A 19,022-nucleotide genomic window follows, 5' to 3' on the forward strand; every position below is an offset into this window, starting at 1 on the left:
CCATATTGCTTAGTGTGAAGTCTAATTTACACTTATATCTTATCTATATAGGCCCCTATTACTCTTTTTATACCTGCATCCAAAATGATGACGATGAAACATGCCACCTTTATGACCCCACTGGCCCAAGTTGACTTTGAAACAGGCTGTGTCTTGTTTTGAACCTTCCCACCTGTGGATTGGATCACCTGGCCTGGTGTTAAAGTACTTATTTGGGGCGGGGATTGCACCAATACTACGAATCTTGAAACTACTAATACCTTTGATGTTTTATAACCCATGATGCAATGCAATCCCAGTGTGTGCCTGATGCATATAAACACCTCGACTTAGTCTGCAGGCTGGGCCAGGTGCAAGAGTCTTTTAGAAATACAACGAGCAGCAATGGGAGAGAAAATGGAAATGGAGGACACAGACTGCACTCTGATGGAGAAGGGGAAGAAGCCAACAGCGCCCAAACCTCCAAACAAATACGAGACTCTGTTCCAGCCTTGCCTCGCCGAGATCATCGGGACCATGTTCTTTGTTTTTGTGGGCTGTGTGTCCGTCATTGAGAACGTTCCGGCGGCTGGACGCCTGCAGCCGGCCCTCGTGCACGGACTGGCTGTGGCTGTGATGGTGGCGGTCATGGATAACATCAGGTAAAGGTGTCACGACTAGTAATAACCAGAGATGGCAAAAGTACACCGATCCTTTACTCAAGTAGAAGTACAGATACTCGTGTTTAAAAATACTCTGGTAAAAGTAGAAGTACTGACTAAACTTCTGTACTCATGTAAAAGCAAAGAAGTATGGGCACCAAAATGTACTTAAGTAAAAAGTACCCATAACTTTATGTCCTTGGGCAAAACACTTCACCCTAAGGTGCTGTATTCACTGTTTCATGTCTGATATGTGTATTATCAGAATCAGAATACCTTGATTAGTCCCACCGAGGGGAAAACGCTTTGAGATGGCAATAAGTCAGATGCTTTTGGACGAGTCATATATTTTGAGGAAATGAACATTTCTGTGCTGCTTCTCCTTCTCTAGTGGCTCCCATTTCAACCCTCCCTTCACCATTGCCATCTACCTGTGTGGAGGCATGAAGCTGATGATGGTGGGGCCGTACCTGGCCAGCCAGCTGATTGGAGGAGTGCTGGGAGCGGGAATGGCCAAGGTCAGTTGAAAGTTAATCAACTTATAAAGGTGAAATACTCTGAAACAACTCTGTCTTCTACATAATGATGTTCCCTTTCATCCGAAATGCTTCGAGGAAACTGCTTTTTTTTCTAAGGATTGATTTATAGATTGAAACAAAAATGACTTGATCTTTTTTGTTAAACCTCATGGTTTGCTTTAAAACGTGTCCTTTGAAACATTTTCATTGAAATGACACAGGTTATGCAAACAACACTTTCCCTTAGTTTCTTCTACTTTGGGCATCTTAAAGCTTCAATATTTATTTTGCTGGAAGGTATTAAGCTTATTAATATCAACTTATTTGACAATGCGGTTTTTTTTGTGGGTGTAAAATGTTCTAAGATATTGGGCTCTTAAAAATGTCATGAAAGTGGACTGTGACACGGATATGCACACAAGACTTTACCTTATATTTTATACTTTGGGCATTTAAAGTCTTCCATATGTTTCTGCTGGGAGCTTTTTAGCTGGTTAATATAAAGATTTGACTCCTTGTCTGTTTGGATTACACTGCATATGCATATTCCCTAAAAGCTTAAGGGGAAATGTAACATGGGAATGCACTTTTTAAAAGACCAGGCTGTCTGAAAGGATGCATGTTTGAGCACACTGAAAAGCCAACTAAAGAAATCGTGAATCTTCTCTCCCAGATGATGGTCCCTGCAGACCGTTACCTCAACGCCACAGGAGCAGCGTTTGACATCCTGAAGTCGGATAGCCAGCTAACCGGAGCCATCTTTGGGGAGGTGGCCATGACCTGCCTGATCACAATGGTGGTGCTGCTGGTGGCTGTCAACCAGAAGACCAAAACCCCACTGGCCCCCTTCCTGGTGGGCTCCACCGTCATCATCAATGTGCTGGCAGGGTGAGATAAGAGGGCGATGACCAAAACATGTGTTAGCAGTTCATTGAGACACCGTGTTAATTATTCATGTGTGACAGTTATCAGCTCCTTGTCGGTTGCCACTTTCTAAGTTTATGATCCAACTTTACAGCGTGCAGGGAGGAGCCCACTGATAATAATTGGCATTTAATTCAAACTGAATAAAAGCGTCCCAGAATGAAAATACTTTAATTACTAAAAGTGGCAGACATTGACATTTATACGTTTCTCAAGCACTCAAGTTGTAGTAGTGAGCTCTCTTCATAATTAAATCAGTATTGTTTTTACAAACCCTTATTTCAAAATAAGGGTAATTCAAAATTTGAATTATTATTTGAACATAATTACTAAAATAATGACATTTCTCAATCAATTGGAAAATACTTGAATCGACACTGGCAGAATCTGAATTAAATACAAGTCAATAGCTAAATTAATTTAGCTTCCACTGTTGTTATCCAATTTTTTTAATGTAATATATCTGAAAGTATGAAATTCCATCTCTGGCTGTATTTACTAATATGACCAATACATTTTTTAGATAACCACATTATCATGAATTAAACAATGGTGATTAAACGTTATATCATTTCTGCTGCTACAGTCATAAGAAATGTTTAGGTTTGAACAAATTAAGCAACTGGCATTAATAACACATATTGTTTCTGTCCTGTGGGTTGCAGGGGCGATGTTTCGGGGACGTGTCTGAACCCGGCCCGAGCATTTGGTCCGGCTGTGATGGCAAACTATTGGGTTTACCACTGGGTTTACTGGGTGGGACCGATCGGAGGAGGCCTGGTGGCCGCCGCTCTGCTCAGGTGAGAGAAGCGGCTTGATACAATAACATAATTCAATTAATAAATAATACTTCATAAGTTCGTTTATTTTGTTTTAAAGTCTGCTTAGTTGCTAGATTAGTGTTCAAAGAGTTGTACTTTTAGGTTAAAGCACTGGTGATGTAACTGTACAAAAAAATGCATTATTATTATTAATATTAATGTAATCATTATAATTATTATATAGTATTATTTAGTATTTATGTTTGTATTTAATAATAAAACGTATTTTTATTAAATAAATAAGTAATCAAACTATAATTATTATTATTATTATTTTGACTATTTATTTTATAATAATAATAAATCATTATTAATGTCATTATTTGTTATTAGTATTTGTATTGATATTATTTATTATTATTTTCTTTAGTTATTCGTGCATTTGACTATTTATTTTATTATATTTGAATTGTTATTATAAAGTGTGTTATTGAAATTATTATAACTCATGGTGCCTCTCTTCTGTTTCAGGCTCATTCTGGGTGACAGTAAGTTAAGAGTGGTTATGAAAACATAACAGCATCTATTGTGTGTGTGTGTATTGCAGCAGGTGATGATAAACCTGCAAACCCTGTCCCTTCCTTCTGTGTCAAACTGTATGAGTTGAAAACCATGTGGATTTTATGAAATAAAGAACAAAACATGTAGCTGCTTTCTTCATTTATTCTCTTGCAAGAAATAAAGTATTGTATGAATTAAAAGACACATTTCAGAAGCCAATTTTGAGCTGCATGCAGTTTATTCTCTAATTGTTCACAATGAGTGAAAGGATGGCCTGCATGTGGCATTTCCCTCCGCGTGCAGTTTAGCGGTATCTGTCAGCGAGAGACAGGGCCACTGCAGAGAGGAATTTATCCAGGGAGACGTGGGCCTCGGGGGTGAACTCCATCGGGAACATAGTGGCGATCACCACCAGGATGCAGTGGTTCAGGATCTGCAGGGAAACAATTGAAAAGCAAATTGAAAAAAATCATATATATAAATAAACATTGATTGATTGATTGATTGATCATAAAACCACATTTAATTTCACTGTAACAGAAGAGTTGTTATTTTTTACTTCATTCCCGTGTCGCTGAAAATCATGCTGAATGCAACAGCAGCACACATTGTGTGTATAAACAAGATTTTTTAAATCTAGATTTATCTGATGCCCACTGGTAGATATCTATATAAAGAACGGTATTTGAGAAAATCATAATTTATAGAGGTTGGGTGTTCCTAAAAGCACCCATTTCACTTTCTAGTGACAAATTGAAGCCTAAATGAAAGACTCTCTAGTCTAGAGCATAGGAAAATATTTGGTTTTAATAACAGAAACATTTAGAAAATTCAAGAGTAATGGCTATTGTTTTTGATATTGTTACCATTTTGTGCTCCAGTGGCGCATTCGGTCAGCGCGCGGTACTTATAAGACAGTGACCTGCAGAGTGATGCAGAGGTTGTGAGATCAAGCCTCACCTGGATCAGGGAATTTTAGCTTTCTAGTCATCTGCACGCAACATGAAAGTTTAAAAAGGTGTTGGTGCTGCCGGATTCGGCACCCCCACTTTAACTTTGTCCTAGATAGTCGTACTGTCACCAAAATCAGACTGATGTTTGCTGTTCACCTGTAGTTTGTGCAGACAGAAACATTTGACTCTGGGCTCAGCAGGTGAGAAACTAAAGAGGGGCTTCCACATGAGGCAGACCAGGTGTTGGTGCACACGTAACATAGGCGCTGTGGCTTAGTGCTAAAAGCGCCTGTCTCGTAAACAGGAGATCCTGGGTTCAAATCTCTACATTACTGAATGCAATTTACAATGTCGACCAAACAAGGTTAGTTTCTCATCCCACCACAGTCCACACAATAACATCCAATGTTGCGCAGGTAAAAGTGCACTCTGGATCATTCTTTTAAACAAAGTCTCTTTATATTCAGAGTTACTCACCTAAACTCATTGTGTGGATCTGCAGGCTTTAAAAAGTGAGTGAAATCAACTTCCTTTTAACAAAAAACATTTGCAAAGTAGGCGCTGTAGCTTAGTGGTCAAAGCGCCTGTCTCTTAAACAGGAGATCCTGGGTACAAATCCCAGCAGTGCCTCTTTGTTACAGAAAACATCTCTTGAAATCTGTGCTACATTCTCCTCAGATGTAAGGGTTTTAGTTTGGGAGGAGAAACGGCCATTCCCAATGTGATTGATGAACCCTCGCAGATGATCTGATGTCACCTGGTAAATACCTGCGAGTGCAAGATCTCAAAAGTATAAACACAATGAGACAGCACTTTGTGACACATCCTATTACCTTGATGACGAATGTTAAATACAGAAGTGGATTTGGGACTTTTTATATTATATATATTATTTGCAGCCTGATAATAATTTTTTTGTGGACGAATGAAAGGAAACAGCTGAGCCCATAACTGAGAAGAACTACTTCTGAAAGTGGTGCTGTGGCTTAGTTGGTAAAGCGCCTGTCTAGTAAACAGGAGATCCTGCGTCCAAATCCCAGCAGTGCCTCTTTGTTACAGAGAGCATCTTTTAAGATAAACCTCTCATCGTTACCATGTTCAATTACATGGAACAGTAAATGTTTGGTATAGTTTGTGCTTCAAAATGGCTTAGATTAAGGTTTAAAGTTGACTGTTATCCACCTCTGAAGTAATGGTTTGGATTAGTTTGCGTGTATAAACTCGATTTTGTTAATCTAGATTTATCTGATGCCCACTGGTAGATATCTATATAAAGAACGGTATTTGAGAAAATCATAATTTATAGAGGTTGGGTGTTCCTAAAAGCACCCATTTCACTTTCTAGTGACAAATTGAAGCCTAAACGAAAGACTCTCTAGTCTAGAGCATAGGAGAGTGTTTGGTTATAATAACAGACACATTTTGAAAATTCAAGAGTAATGCCTATTGTTTTTGATATTATTGCCATTTTGTGCTCCAGTGGCGCAATCGGTCAGCGCGCGGTACTTATAAGACAGTAACCTGCAGAGTGATGCCGAGGTTGTGAGTTCAAGCCTTACCTGGAGCAGAGAAGTTTAGCTTTCTAGTCATCTGCACGCAACATGAAAGTTTAAAAAGGTGTTGGTGCTGCAGGATTCGGCACCCCCACTTTAACTTGGTCCTAGATAGTCGTACTGTCACCAAAATCAGACTGATGTTTGCTGTTCACCTGTAGTTTGTGCACAGAGAAACATTTGACTCTGGGCTCAGCAGGTGAGAAACTAAAGAGGGGCTTCCACATGAGGCAGACGCCTCATGTGTGTTGGTGCACACGTAACATAGGTGCTGTGGCTTAGTGGTAAAGCGCCTGTCTCGTAAACAGGTGATCCTGGGTTCAAATCCCAGCAGTGCCTCTTTGATACAGAGATTATCTCCAAATTACAAGACTACCCAAGAAGTTAGTTTCACATCCCACCACAAAAGTGGCCTCTTCAATGTTCTTTCAAACAAAGTTATGTTTATATTCAGAGTTACTCACCCAAACTCATTGTGAGGATGTATAGGGTTTAAAAAAGAGTCAAATCAATTTCCTTTTAGCAAAAAAACTGTTGCAAAGCTGAGTGTTTTTGATCTAGTACTTTTTTAGTGGGAATGCTGTTTACAGCATTCCAACTAACTGTTCTTCTACGGACACACATTCAAGCCCCCAGTGTTCATGTATCATTTCAATCTAAATTCTTCACTTTCTTCTTACACATTTCATTTCAATCTAAATTACTCACTTTCTTCTTATACATTTCATTTTAATCTAAATGATTCACTTTCTTCTTACACATTACCTTTCAGCATAGCAGTTTAGCGTCAGCTTTTCAGCATAAAGCATTCCCACTAGCAATTTCTTCAGGAATTGCATTCTCTAGTTATTTAGTTGGAATGCTGTTAACAGCATTCCAACTAACTGTTCTTCTATGGACGCATTTTTAATTTTTATTATTCCGCCGGTATTTTGGCCCTCTTCTTCTCCCGCATTGAACATCGCAGAAATTCCATTCAAACATCAAAACGTTCAGCTCGGTCGGGAATCGATGGCTATTACTTTTCTCATTCATAACTTTCATAATTCCAGAGATACATCCCATAATACATCAAATCTTTAACATTGAAGTCCATGGGGGAAATCTTCAGACTTCAACAAATCTTCATGCGATTCAACTGCTAACTGTTCATTCATACTTTCAATCAGAAACCTCATTCCAACTTTAACATGTTACAAATCTTTCTGACATTATTCGTGTAAAACAACTTTTAAATCTGATTCTTACTTTTAGAGATATTAACATTTGTTCAGACCTTGTTTTAGAGGTTTTATTCACATTTTAACATTAACTAGAGTGCGTGATGTCACAGCTAGAGTGGAGGACATCTTGAAATTTGCCTTCATATATTTTTTTAAAACTGCCATAATTCCCAAACCCTACATTCCTGAGACATAATTTATCATGACAAACGTAGGAAAACATCTTGTAGCTTGAAAAATGACAAATAATTAAGCAAAAAATAATTAAACTAAATGCCTCTTGAGCAGTGGCAGCTGGTGGAAAATATTTTTGGTGGGGCTATTGATAGAGTGAGTAAACATTTTTTTTTTGGGAGAAATGACCCCTTAAATTAGGACTTCTGGTGATGTAATGGCGCGTTTCCAGTGCAGCGCGGAGCTCGCTATGCTGCGTTCAGACCGGACGCGATGCGAATATTCGCTTCGCTCTCAACGCTCCTATCGCATCGCTCTAGTCGCTCGAGTTTCACCGCAGCTGCCATCTGTGCTCGCATCTTTCAAACAAGACGCGCTGGCTCGGGAGCTACAACTACAACAACATGAACATATTTTACCGTGATTAAATTGTAATACACGTTTCTAAATGATGCCGACGTAACAACATACTGATACCGGTTAGAACAAACCATGAATTAATGCTTTGACAAGTCTGCAGACAGACGGCAGGCGAAAAACCTTTTAGAATGCTTGTTTCCTGAATGGAGCTTGGCTAAGCTAACGCTATATGCTCCGACCGTCCACACTCACAACAACGGCCTACAGACATAAATAAACCAGCGACTGTATTCTCCATGACACAGACAGTCTGTGGTTTGTACTTGTTTAACTTTTGTCTAGTTTCTGAACAGATCGTATCTGTCCCCGGCTGTTTGAAGAGCAAGGATGGGAAACAAAAGACAGCATTTACCTGTTTGCATCCAGCTAGCCATGTGAGAAGCCTTGTTGATACGTTTTGTCTTTTTCACGAGCTTGCTGTGATATATACAAATCGGGTTGGTCCGGTCTAAGGTCTTTAAGTATCAATTTATCTCCCAAACTTCTCCTTTCAAAAGGATTGGAGAGTAGCTCTTGGGCGGACTGAGGTTCCGGCGACTCCACCTGCACACCATTCTCATCCAAATACTGCGTCACCTTGGTCACTCACGAGTCTAAAAAACAACTCACGTCAACGCACGTAAGCAACATGGGCGCCAACGTGAGCGCCCACGTGACCAAAATATTTGACGGCGCTGATTGGCTGAAATTATGTTTCAGCGGCACAGTTTACTATTGAGACTTTTGCAACGTGCTGGTTGCTGCTGTTTGGCTCGGGGGCTCTGCCCGGTAATGATAAACTAATACCATGGGCAAGGCCAGGCAGGAAACAGGTGACTTATCAGTAACTTTAGACATCGTAACACAATTTTAAACGAGATTGTATTGTAGATTATACATTTTTGTGATACCAATTGTATGATATTTACCTTGTTAATTAAAAATTTAAATATAAAATATATATATTTTTTAAATATATATTTTTTTATTTTATTTTGTATCTGGCAAGAGGTGGGGCGGCGCCCCTAGCGCCCCTATGGGCCGGCCGCCACTGCTCTTGAGGACATGAAGTGACAACAACTTTCAACATTCCTCCATTGAAGCCCATTGTAATCTCAGGCAGATATTTCCTCACGGTAGCAGCCGCACACCTTTAGTTAAGCTGCCAAAAAGGCCACATTATTAACCCGAAAGTACACAAAAATTACACTTCAGATACTCAACTTCCTTGACATGCTTCACGTTTTGAAATTTCACAGATATCTGTTACGGTTCTTCCACAAAACGTTCACATGTAAGAGGTTCATCTCTCATTCAGAACAATGCAAACCTTTGATTTCTAACACGTGTCATGGAACACAATGATGTTATCACTCCAACTGACAAGTTCAAGGCTGTTTCTGCATGTCAGTCCTTATGCATGAAGGTGTTTTCGATAATGGATCCTGACCACTCACATTTGTACACTGTGGAGTTAAACAAATTATATTATTAAACAAATATCTAACATAAATACAAAAAATACTCTAATTTAGTCTCTTTTCCAGCGCTCTTCATCGGTAACTTTAGCATTTCTGAGGGTCCTTGAACGCATCAATAATAGCAGATGCGTCACACCAAGCCCGGGAGATTTATTCTGCTCTGACTTCTGACTTCTGCTAGGTAAGTTTCAGTTTAAAGTGTCAAATGAACTCTTTTAAAAAATATAACTCACCGTTTGAGTTTGTTCATAGACTGTTTACTGGCGTGACAACTGATATTTATTTACACATTAAAGGATACAGCTTAGCAGCGTATCCAGTCTTAGCCCGTTAGCATTGTGCTAACGGGCTAACAGCTAGCATCGTTGCGGTAGCCCCATAGGTTAGCTAGCAGCCTAACAGCGTTAGCCCGTTAGCGCAATGCTAACGGGCTAACGCTGTTAGGCTGCTAGCTAAGTTCATCTCTCCCTAAACAGTCTCCCTAAAGTGTCAAATTAACTCTTTTTCAAAGTATAACACACCGTTTGAGTTGCGCTAAAGTGCCAAGCTTGTCATGTTGTTTATAGCAGCTAACTGCAGTTAGCTGTTAGACTACTCCTGTTTAGTTACCAAAGGATACTAACAGCCAGTTATTAATGCTAACTTCAGCCTTTAATTAAACATGTGATTCTTGTGCTGCAGTGCTTGTGGTGTAGTGGTACTTGTGGGTTATCTGTTGCCACTGTTGTGTTTTTTTGCATACTTTCTAAATATGCTAAATGAATCTTTGGGACCTGTATTAACAGCTACGAACAAGCAGTGATGTTAAAGGGCCCATTGCATGCTTTTCCGGTTATTACCCGTCTCCTTTTGTGTTATGAAGGTGTCCATGCATGTAAACAGTCTGCAAAGTCAAAACCCCTCAAAGTACACCCTGTAGGGAGTAAAACCATAGACTGTATATATAAATGGACGTAGGCTCCGTGACGTCACCCATAGGATTCTGCAGAGTTGTCGTAAAGCCCTTAGTAGGCGGAGTCGGCCACTAACGGCTCAACAGTGACGTCAGAGTTCAACTCCAGCCTGCTCCAAATAAGGGCAAAGAGGCGGAGCCGAGGCGGGACCTGCTGCCACCGAGCTGGAAGTTCCAGAGCTAGCTGAAGCTACCAAGCTAAGCTAACATGCTCCCCATCTGCACGCTGCCGTCGCATTTTACCTTTCTAAGGTAAGCGGACATGAAACTATTCAGCAAAACTATAAATAATAATCTAAGTTATTGAGTTTTTAGCATAATACTTCAGAATCTTAAAACCCCTTAACGTTTGTATGCAATTGTGCTAAATTCAACACTGGAATCAAGAAAATATTAATGTTTGCATGACATTAGTTATTTATATTTTGATATCACTTAACTATACGTTTAATACATTTAAGTCAAGCTAAGGTGCATGTGATGGTAGCTAGTTAGTGCTCTTACCTGTGAGGCCTCCTCCAAACAGCATAATAACCAGACTGTATCATTCAAACTAAGTACCAGTTCTAGATCCTTGACTTTAGACAAACAATTCAAAAGACAAAATGTATTTATAGACCAATCTTTATTTGAATGTGCCTCTTAACCTGATATATTAGTTATACAGCAATAGTATTGACAATCTAAAAAAACTGAGCAACTCAACAGTCAACTTTATGTTTCTTATTGTCTAAAGCATTTATTATTTTCATTTTCCCCCTCTCATATTCAGTGTGGACGGATTGAGACAGCATGGTGTCCAGAGAGCAGCAGAGACTTCAGGGAGAAACCTCTGTGTGATGGACGTCCTGTCTGTTGGTTTGGAGAGGACTGAGGGTAGGGGTGGGCGATATTGAAAAATATGTTATCACGATATTTTCAGGCAGTATCACGATAGACGATATATATCACGATATTTTTTCATGTCGGTTATTATGGTTATTTTTCAAGTTACTTAACAGTACAAGCACCGACAAGGTAACAGAAACTAAAACAAAAAGGAGTAACAGACCAAAATAGCATTTCAAGCAGGTTTTATTTCAGAAATGAAACCCTGAATGAACAAGTGAGCAGTGAACATCAATAAACATGAAAAGGAGGGTAAAACATAACTAAGTAAAACATAAAACATCAATGAGGAAAAGTCAGTGCCAAACAATTAAAATGTAAACTTTAGAGTAGACTTGAAGTGTAATAAAAGACTTTAGCATAACTGAAGGGAAAAACATAAAACGCCACAGCGTCAGTTATGTCTTTCCACCGTTTGCTAGTCTTTTCATAAGGAGCCCCTTTATGAAATGCCTGCCCTATGGTTGCTCGCTGCAAAGAAAGGGGGCGGGGACTTTGGGAGCGTGTCAAACAACTCGGACTGAACGAAAGCAGAGGTGCGCTGACATTGTGAAATCGATCGGGCTTGATATATGGTCAAATTAAAATCAGTAGGTGAGGCTGGGGGAGCGGGAGGGGAAGAGGCTCTCCGTCCGCTGTCATAGCCCCCTGCGCCGCGCACGGAGAGCCTCTTCCCCTCCGCCATTTTTATTTTTTATTTTTTTTTATCACGATAGGACGATATCTTTGAAAAAGCATATCGTGGAGACCTAATATCGTCACGACGATATATATCGTCATATCGCCCACCCCTAACTGAGGGTCTTTCCTCTGCGAGGAGGACCAGGGCTGATGAAGGAGCCCATGCTAGGCAAAGCTGATACCAACTGCACAGGCCTAGTCTGTCACTTGATTTAACTAAATGTGTTTACTTATACATTTAATAGGTTTACACCATATGTGCTTTTTATTTAAAACATTTGATTAACTTTTGGTTCACATTTCAATAAATTGTATTTGTATTTGCATTCCTTTTGTCCATTATTCTTACTGAAAATGTTAGATTACACATTCACATCTGACTGAAGATTGGCCCCATTTATTTGTGACGTTGCAAACTCTGCGGTACAAGGCACAAGTGATGTGAAGCTCATAAAGTGAGGCAAATAGAAATAATCAGCGGATGGAGTGTAGATGTGGAAATAGCTGCATTCGATCAGCTGACTGTTTTTACAATAAAAGTAGTTTCTTAGTGAATGTCCTGTACTGGTCTTAAAATCTCATAACATCAGCTTTTAATGTTCCTCTTGGATGTTCTTCTTGACCCTCAGAGAAGGAGAAAATGTCGTGTCTTTCAGGCATGTCCTTCCTAACAAAAATTACAGGAAACATAAAACATATTTTTGCAAAACAAGTGTGTTATTTATGAAAGCGGTGTGTTTGTGTGTTTAGGGGCTGTAGATATAATTATTTTGTAATTGTAATGTTTTTTTAAAAAAAATTAACAGTGGGCAATCAGATTATGAATGAACAGTATGAAGTTCATCAACATTGAAATATATGTTATTATCAAAATAATATTTAACTGTTACAAAACGTAGTGCAACTGTAGAAGCTTGCTCTGTTGTCTCACTGAAAGAATAACTTTTACCATGTTTTTTACAGACAATATTGAGAGATAAATAGTAGCAGTTCTCACTATGTGTTAAATATATTTGCCTTCAATACATTACATTAGAAAGCTGACAAAGTCATATTGCTAAATATCTAAATGTAACTTTTTGCATGGAATAAACCCTCAACTTAACTTATGTGTAGGTGATCTAGTATTTAGTATTGTTTATTGGAATGTATATCAGTGTATTCAAGTCAATACTTCATTCATTTAAACCAATATCTTTCTTGATTCTTTGTACAGTATGAAAAAAGAGTCTTTGTACCTGAGCTGAAGTTCTCTGCTGTGAGGAGTCCAGTTCTGTCTCTCACTCTCTGGTCCAGCCTGTCTGCATCACCTGGACACCTTAAACAAACATATATATATATATATATATATATATGTAAAGTACCATGTGTACAACAATATAACTGATTCTCTTCTGTTGAACATGTTGGATTGTGTATTGTCCGAGTCAGGGTCCTTTTTATTTGACTGTAACTTTGGAAGTTGTGTTACCAATGCTTACTGTTTATTTGATACCCATTTGGTAATGCAATTAATACAAACAATAGGGTTTGGGTTCATTCTTCAGATGACTGTGACGTTAACGTGTAAGCTCGATAATGAACTCCAGCTCAACCAACCATATTGTAATATCTAAGTAATCATCTTGAAATATGACATTAATAATTGTAATATACACACGTCTTATTGTGAGGTTGATTTCACATACACTACTTCGACATTAGCTTGTCTACATACTTGAGCTTAGCCAATTTAAATTAACCTTAGATGCATATAGTTCTACCTACATAATAAAATATCTTTAAGTTACAAGGATGTAACCTTATTTTATCAACCTCAAACAGAAGCCGTTTGTTCAACAGTATTATCCCACTTAACGCTTGTCTAATTCGTTTTAACCTTTATATATACAGTCTATGATTTTAACTTGGAGGCTACGATTAGCATCGTTAGCACCAATGTAGCTTACATGCTAACCCAAGCCTTACCATTCGTTACGTAGCTGATTAAAATCATTAACACATAAATAAAGCACTCGAATTTCACTTACCGCATTCATGCACCGTCTGTTTTAACCGCAGTGCGAGTCACAATAATCCGATATATAAGCATGAAGAACAAACAACCACGTCCGGCTACAAGTTGTGTTTCCTGGATGAGCTGAGCAGGCAGAGTCCCTGTAGCTAGCTTCACGGAGCAGCTAGCAGAGAGACAAGAAGCTAACAGCGGCAGGCACTTGACAGAGCCGTCACTCAATGTGACCACGCCCTAATTTATGCACAAACTTTAAGACCTAATATAAATAAAAGGGTCGCGTTAGAAAACAATTCACTCACAGATCCATAATCATGAAGGTGGAATCTAACTATATCGATAATAAAAATGTATGGAGCCAGGGGTAGAAACATGTTTTTTTCTGCTGTAAAATTGGGCATTTTAACATGGGGGTCAATGGAAATTGCTCCTTTCTGCAGCCATCGCCTATCGGCCAATATATGAACTGCAGTGTGTGGCAGAGATGTTCACAAGTCTTTTTTTGCAAGTCCAAGTCAAGTCTCAAGTCTTTGGTCACGAGTCCAAGTCAAGTCTCAAGTCTTTGTGGGGTGAGACTTGATCAAGTCTCAAGTCTTTGGTCACGAGTCCAAGTCAAGTCTCAAGTCTCTAAAAAAAATAAAAGTCTCATGTCTCTTCTGGTTGTAATAAGCCTTCTATTGTCTGCTGCTATCCAGTCTGTTAAGAATACTGCACAGCTCTGCAACCGTATTGTTTAATTACACTGGGTCTCTAATGACATCTTTTAAGTCTACTATTAATAAACATATTCCTCTATCCTCTCACTCAAACCCAGTGTAATGGTAACCTGATAAACCTGTAACATTAACGTTACGTGGTCAACAATAAACCTGTAACCTGCCTATAAACCGACAGATGTATTTATGTATGTAACTATGTATTTTTCTACGTTTAACGTTAGCCAGTAGATGGTGGCAGCGGGTAATGATTAACGTTACCGACCTTTTTTATGTCATGTCAAGAGTTGGATGTCAACGCCACTCAACTCAAACAAGTGTGACAAGCAATTCACTAATCTTTTCAAATATTCAGTTACAAAGCTAGTAGCAAGCTAAGTTAACATTACACAGCTGATGCTGAGCTAAACATGTTTGCTAACCGTCCATGCGTTAATGTGTCTGACCTCTCCGGGTGAGTTTTCAAGTGCCTGATGAAATTCGGCGTTGTTGCGCCAGCATCCTTGATTTTGATATTGCAGACTTTGCAGTGTGCGCTCCTTTTGTTGGTGCCGCCGGCATTTTGTTAGAAGTTTTTGTAGTTGAACCTAATTACAAGCGGTACAGCCGCAGGTGTGCCGCCGGTGGCATTGTGTTACTACGAGGTAGCAACAGAGGCGCGCACGTCTGCGTAATGAGCCCGGCTAAAATAACTGGATGGCCTACCTGCCAGTCAGCCTTCCATCTGGGCACAAATTTATCTCGTGCCCTCATTGGTCATGTGCGCGTTCGTGTGTGTTGGAGGAGGCGGCTCTATAAGGAAGTAGCAGCCTCTAGCAGATTATCTCCGGTTGTGTATTTTCAAATTCTAGCGATCTCGAGCCGGTTTCTCTCAAATGTACCTACCCCACCTTTAATACGCCAAACATAGAAAACACAATGATTGTTCACGAGTCCCAACACACGAGTCCAAGTCGAGTCTGAAGTCTTTTGGTCACGAGTCCAAGTCAAGTCTGAAGTCTCTGTGTGTGCGACTTAAGTGCGACTCGAGTCCGAGTCGCAGACTCGAGTCCGAGTCGCAGACTCGAGTCCCCATCTCTGGTGTGTGGCACTTCCGTATTGGCGTCCCGGCTCTTCCCCAGAGTTTGCCGCTTGAGTAAAACTCTAACACAGAAAAGACCTCCCCCAAAACCCTCGTTGGAGATTTCTCAGTTTCCATTGTTTACTTCCTGCCCGCGTGACGTAGCTGCACCGCGTGACGTAGCTGCACCGCGTGACGTCACTTCCTCTGCCAGCCGACCGACCGTCGTAAAACCTGCTTCTTTTCAAAGCTCTATCCAGTCATGTCGCGGAGGGTTGCCTGTCTTGTGTGGAGAAATCCACAATGTTTGCAGTACCGAAGGCAGAACCACGACGAAGTCAGTGGTTGACATTCCTTTTTAACACTGTTCCAGCTGATTTACCAGCCGGTACTGTTGTGTGTGCGTGGCATTTCACGGACCAAAAGCTTTAAAAACGTAACAATGTTTAGCTTCAGACTTGCAAAATTGATATTGGAGGACGATGCTGTTCCTACTTTGTTTGGACCAGCGGGAGATTCGGGTACACAACCTGTAAGTATTCATCGTGGTTTGTGTATTTATTCTGTTTAAAACAAACAATGTATCTACCACGACTGTGTAAATGCTATGCTATGCTAATGCTATGCTACCGAGGTAAACACGAGGGCTAACGAGCATTCCCAGACCTCAACACCGATGTTAGCACATGGCCTTACATGTATCTCATAGCAGGAGAATGTCTGCAAACACACACGAGATACTCATAGACAGTATACTCCGGGTGATTTAACCGTACGGTCAGTAATTACAGCTGCCGTTCGTGTATTCTACCGAGCTACCATTAATAAGCTAAGCTAGAAGCTCTAACCTAGAGATGTTATGAAAAACATTGTTTTCATGCCAGCTACAATGAATGACCGAACGTAGCAGACTAACTGTATAATATTGCAATTGTAAGATGTTCTTGCTAAGCCTAGACTAGTTGTTAAACTGCATATTAGGTTAGCATATTAGCTGGCAAGCTAACTGTGTTTATTACTGATAGATAATCATAGCTGGAGAATTTCGTCTGCAAACACACACGAAATACTCATAGACAGTATACTCTGGCTGATTTAACATACGGTCAGTCGCCAAACATAATTACATTGAAGTTGGCGGTCCTAGCAGCTATGCTACTGAGCTACAAAGAGTTTGAAATATTACGCTACATGGGAAAAGGTAGCAGACTATCTGTAGAACATTGTAATTGTAAAAGTGTTGCTTTTATGAAATTGACTGTTTTCCTCGGATACAAAATTAATTTTATGAATACTATGTGTATCTTTCTTAGAGTACATCACAGCAGGAATACAATACCCACCGCTCCAGTACAGTCGGATGTGAAACAGACCGTCCACAGACTGTTTGTGTGGGAACTCAGAGGGTTGAGACACGGTCTGTGGGAACACGAGACAGTGGAATGTAAAGTGTCCGCCATTTCTGTTGCAACACAGTTGGCCCGGGGAACACTGAAATCGGCACACGTGAGAAGCAAAGGTAGACTATAACACTGACAAATCACAGATACATTACCTTGATTGTGCTTTTATTACATGTACAGCACTTGGGCTCGACCAAAAATCGATTTTAAATGTGCTCTATAAATAAAACCTTATTTGATATTATTGTATATCACAGAAATACTGTTATGTTGACTACAAGAAATACAGTGCTGTTTTTAGTTTGTAAATTTTTCATGAATTAATCTGTCAGATGTACACAAGTTGTTGGCCTTTTACAATGTATTAGTGTCTTATCTAATGTACATAGTATTTATGCACTTTTCCCTTTTTATTAACAGGCATCCAGGCCACGGTGTCTTTCAAAAGTGTTGGCACTAAAATTTCCACCTACACAGAAATCCCCTTGTCCTCTACACCAATAAAGGGCCCAGGATTGGGACCTCGCAAGAGACCTCGACTGGAGTTGGAGGAGGAACAAGCAGAGACGTCGACAGAATTTGAGGAGACTCTGGGTTCGAGTTACCACCCTGATGATACTGTAGAAGAATGCGACGTATCGTAAGTTTGGTACATTTGGTACACATTACTATTACTGTTTTTCAGAGTTGAAATCTAAAACGTATTGTTAATTTTTTTTTTGTTACATTAGACCACAGGCACAATCCACGCACCGTGACGTAAAGTACATTGTTTTTGAAAGCTGCCTCAGACAGCTGTTTGAAAAATGTCCAGTGTGTAAGACAGACTGTGATGTCCAAACAAGAAAAGTGGGGACCTCTGTGGCGTTCACACAGCGTTGTTCAAACTGCAGTTACTTCAGAAAATGGGAGAGCCAGCCCGTCATCGGAAGTACCCCGGTTGGCAATTTACAATTATCCGCTGCTACATACTTCACTGGGGGTTCCTTCTTCCAACTACGAAAGGTATTTTACCATCTCTAACATCTATAGCATATGAAAAATGACAGCAGTGGACTTTTTCAAAAACGTTTCCTTTTTTCTATTTATTCATAGATATACAGAGCCATGCAGCTGGAGATCATCGGGTATGGGACCTTCATGAGGCATGCTAAGAGTTACCTGGAGCCTGCTATTATCCACAAGTGGAACACTGATCAGCAGCAGAATTTCGATAATCTACAATTTTAACATGGGGGTCAATGGAAATTGCTCCTTTCTGCAGCCATCGCCTATCGGCCAATATATGAACTGCAGTGTGTGGCACTTCCGTATTGGCGTCCCGGCTCTTCCCCAGAGTTTGCCGCTTGAGTAAAACTCTAACACAGAAAAGACCTCCCCCAAAACCCTCGTTGGAGATTTCTCAGTTTCCATTGTTTACTTCCTGCCCGTGTGACGTAGCTGCACCGCGTGACGTCACTTCCTCTGCCAGCCGACTGACCGACCGTCGTAAAACCTGCTTCTTTTCAAAGCTCTATCCAGTCATGTCGCGGAGGGTTGCCTGTCTTGTGTGGAGAAATCCACAATGTTTGCAGTACCGAAGGCAGAACCACGACGAAGTCAGTGGTTGACATTCCTTTTTAACACTGTTCCAGCTGATTTACCAGCCGGTACTGTTGTGTGTGCGTGGCATTTCACGGACCAAAAGCTTTAAAAACGTAACAATGTTTAGCTTCAGACTTGCAAAATTGATATTGGAGGACGATGCTGTTCCTACTTTGTTTGGACCAGCGGGAGATTCGGGTACACAACCTGTAAGTATTCATTGTGGTTTGTATATTTATTCTGTTTAAAACAAACAATGTATCTACCACGACTGTGTAAATGCTATGCTATGCTATGCTAATGCTATGCTACCGAGGTAAACACGAGGGCTAACGAGCATTCCCAGACCTCAACACCGATGTTAGCACATGGCCTTACATGTATCTCATAGCAGGAGAATGTCTGCAAACACACACGAAATACTCATAGACAGTATACTCCGGGTGATTTAACCGTACGTCAGTAATTACAGCTGCCGTTCGTGTATTCTACCGAGCTACCATTAATAAGCTAAGCTAGAAGCTCTAACCTAGAGA

The 19,022-nt window shown here is 40.1% G+C and overlaps 1 protein-coding gene and 4 non-coding genes across 5 annotated transcripts; all 5 read left to right on the forward strand.

The window, feature by feature from the left end:
• The first annotated feature begins 384 nt into the window (after window positions 1-384).
• LOC117465082 (aquaporin-8-like) lies at window positions 385-3,421 on the forward strand. The gene is made up of 5 exons (XM_034107963.1): window positions 385-641; window positions 1,033-1,159; window positions 1,833-2,047; window positions 2,749-2,883; window positions 3,376-3,421. Exons 1-5 carry the CDS (start codon window positions 385-387, stop codon window positions 3,419-3,421), a joined length of 780 nt encoding a protein of 259 aa, XP_033963854.1.
• A 1,494-nt stretch (window positions 3,422-4,915) lies between these two features.
• On the forward strand, window positions 4,916-4,988 carry trnak-cuu (transfer RNA lysine (anticodon CUU)). The gene has a single exon. It is a non-coding gene; the product is annotated as a tRNA-Lys (tRNA).
• Window positions 4,989-5,333: 345 nt separating this feature from the next.
• trnat-agu (transfer RNA threonine (anticodon AGU)) lies at window positions 5,334-5,406 on the forward strand. Its single transcript has one exon. It is a non-coding gene; the product is annotated as a tRNA-Thr (tRNA).
• A 425-nt stretch (window positions 5,407-5,831) lies between these two features.
• Window positions 5,832-5,925, forward strand: trnai-uau (transfer RNA isoleucine (anticodon UAU)). Its single transcript has 2 exons — window positions 5,832-5,869; window positions 5,890-5,925. It is a non-coding gene; the product is annotated as a tRNA-Ile (tRNA).
• Window positions 5,926-6,178: 253 nt separating this feature from the next.
• trnat-cgu (transfer RNA threonine (anticodon CGU)) lies at window positions 6,179-6,250 on the forward strand. The gene has a single exon. It is a non-coding gene; the product is annotated as a tRNA-Thr (tRNA).
• The last annotated feature ends 12,772 nt before the right edge of the window (window positions 6,251-19,022 follow it).

The sequence above is a fragment of the Pseudochaenichthys georgianus genome, chromosome 19 (genome assembly GCF_902827115.2).
Source record: "Pseudochaenichthys georgianus chromosome 19, fPseGeo1.2, whole genome shotgun sequence".
NCBI lineage: Eukaryota > Metazoa > Chordata > Actinopteri > Perciformes > Channichthyidae > Pseudochaenichthys > Pseudochaenichthys georgianus.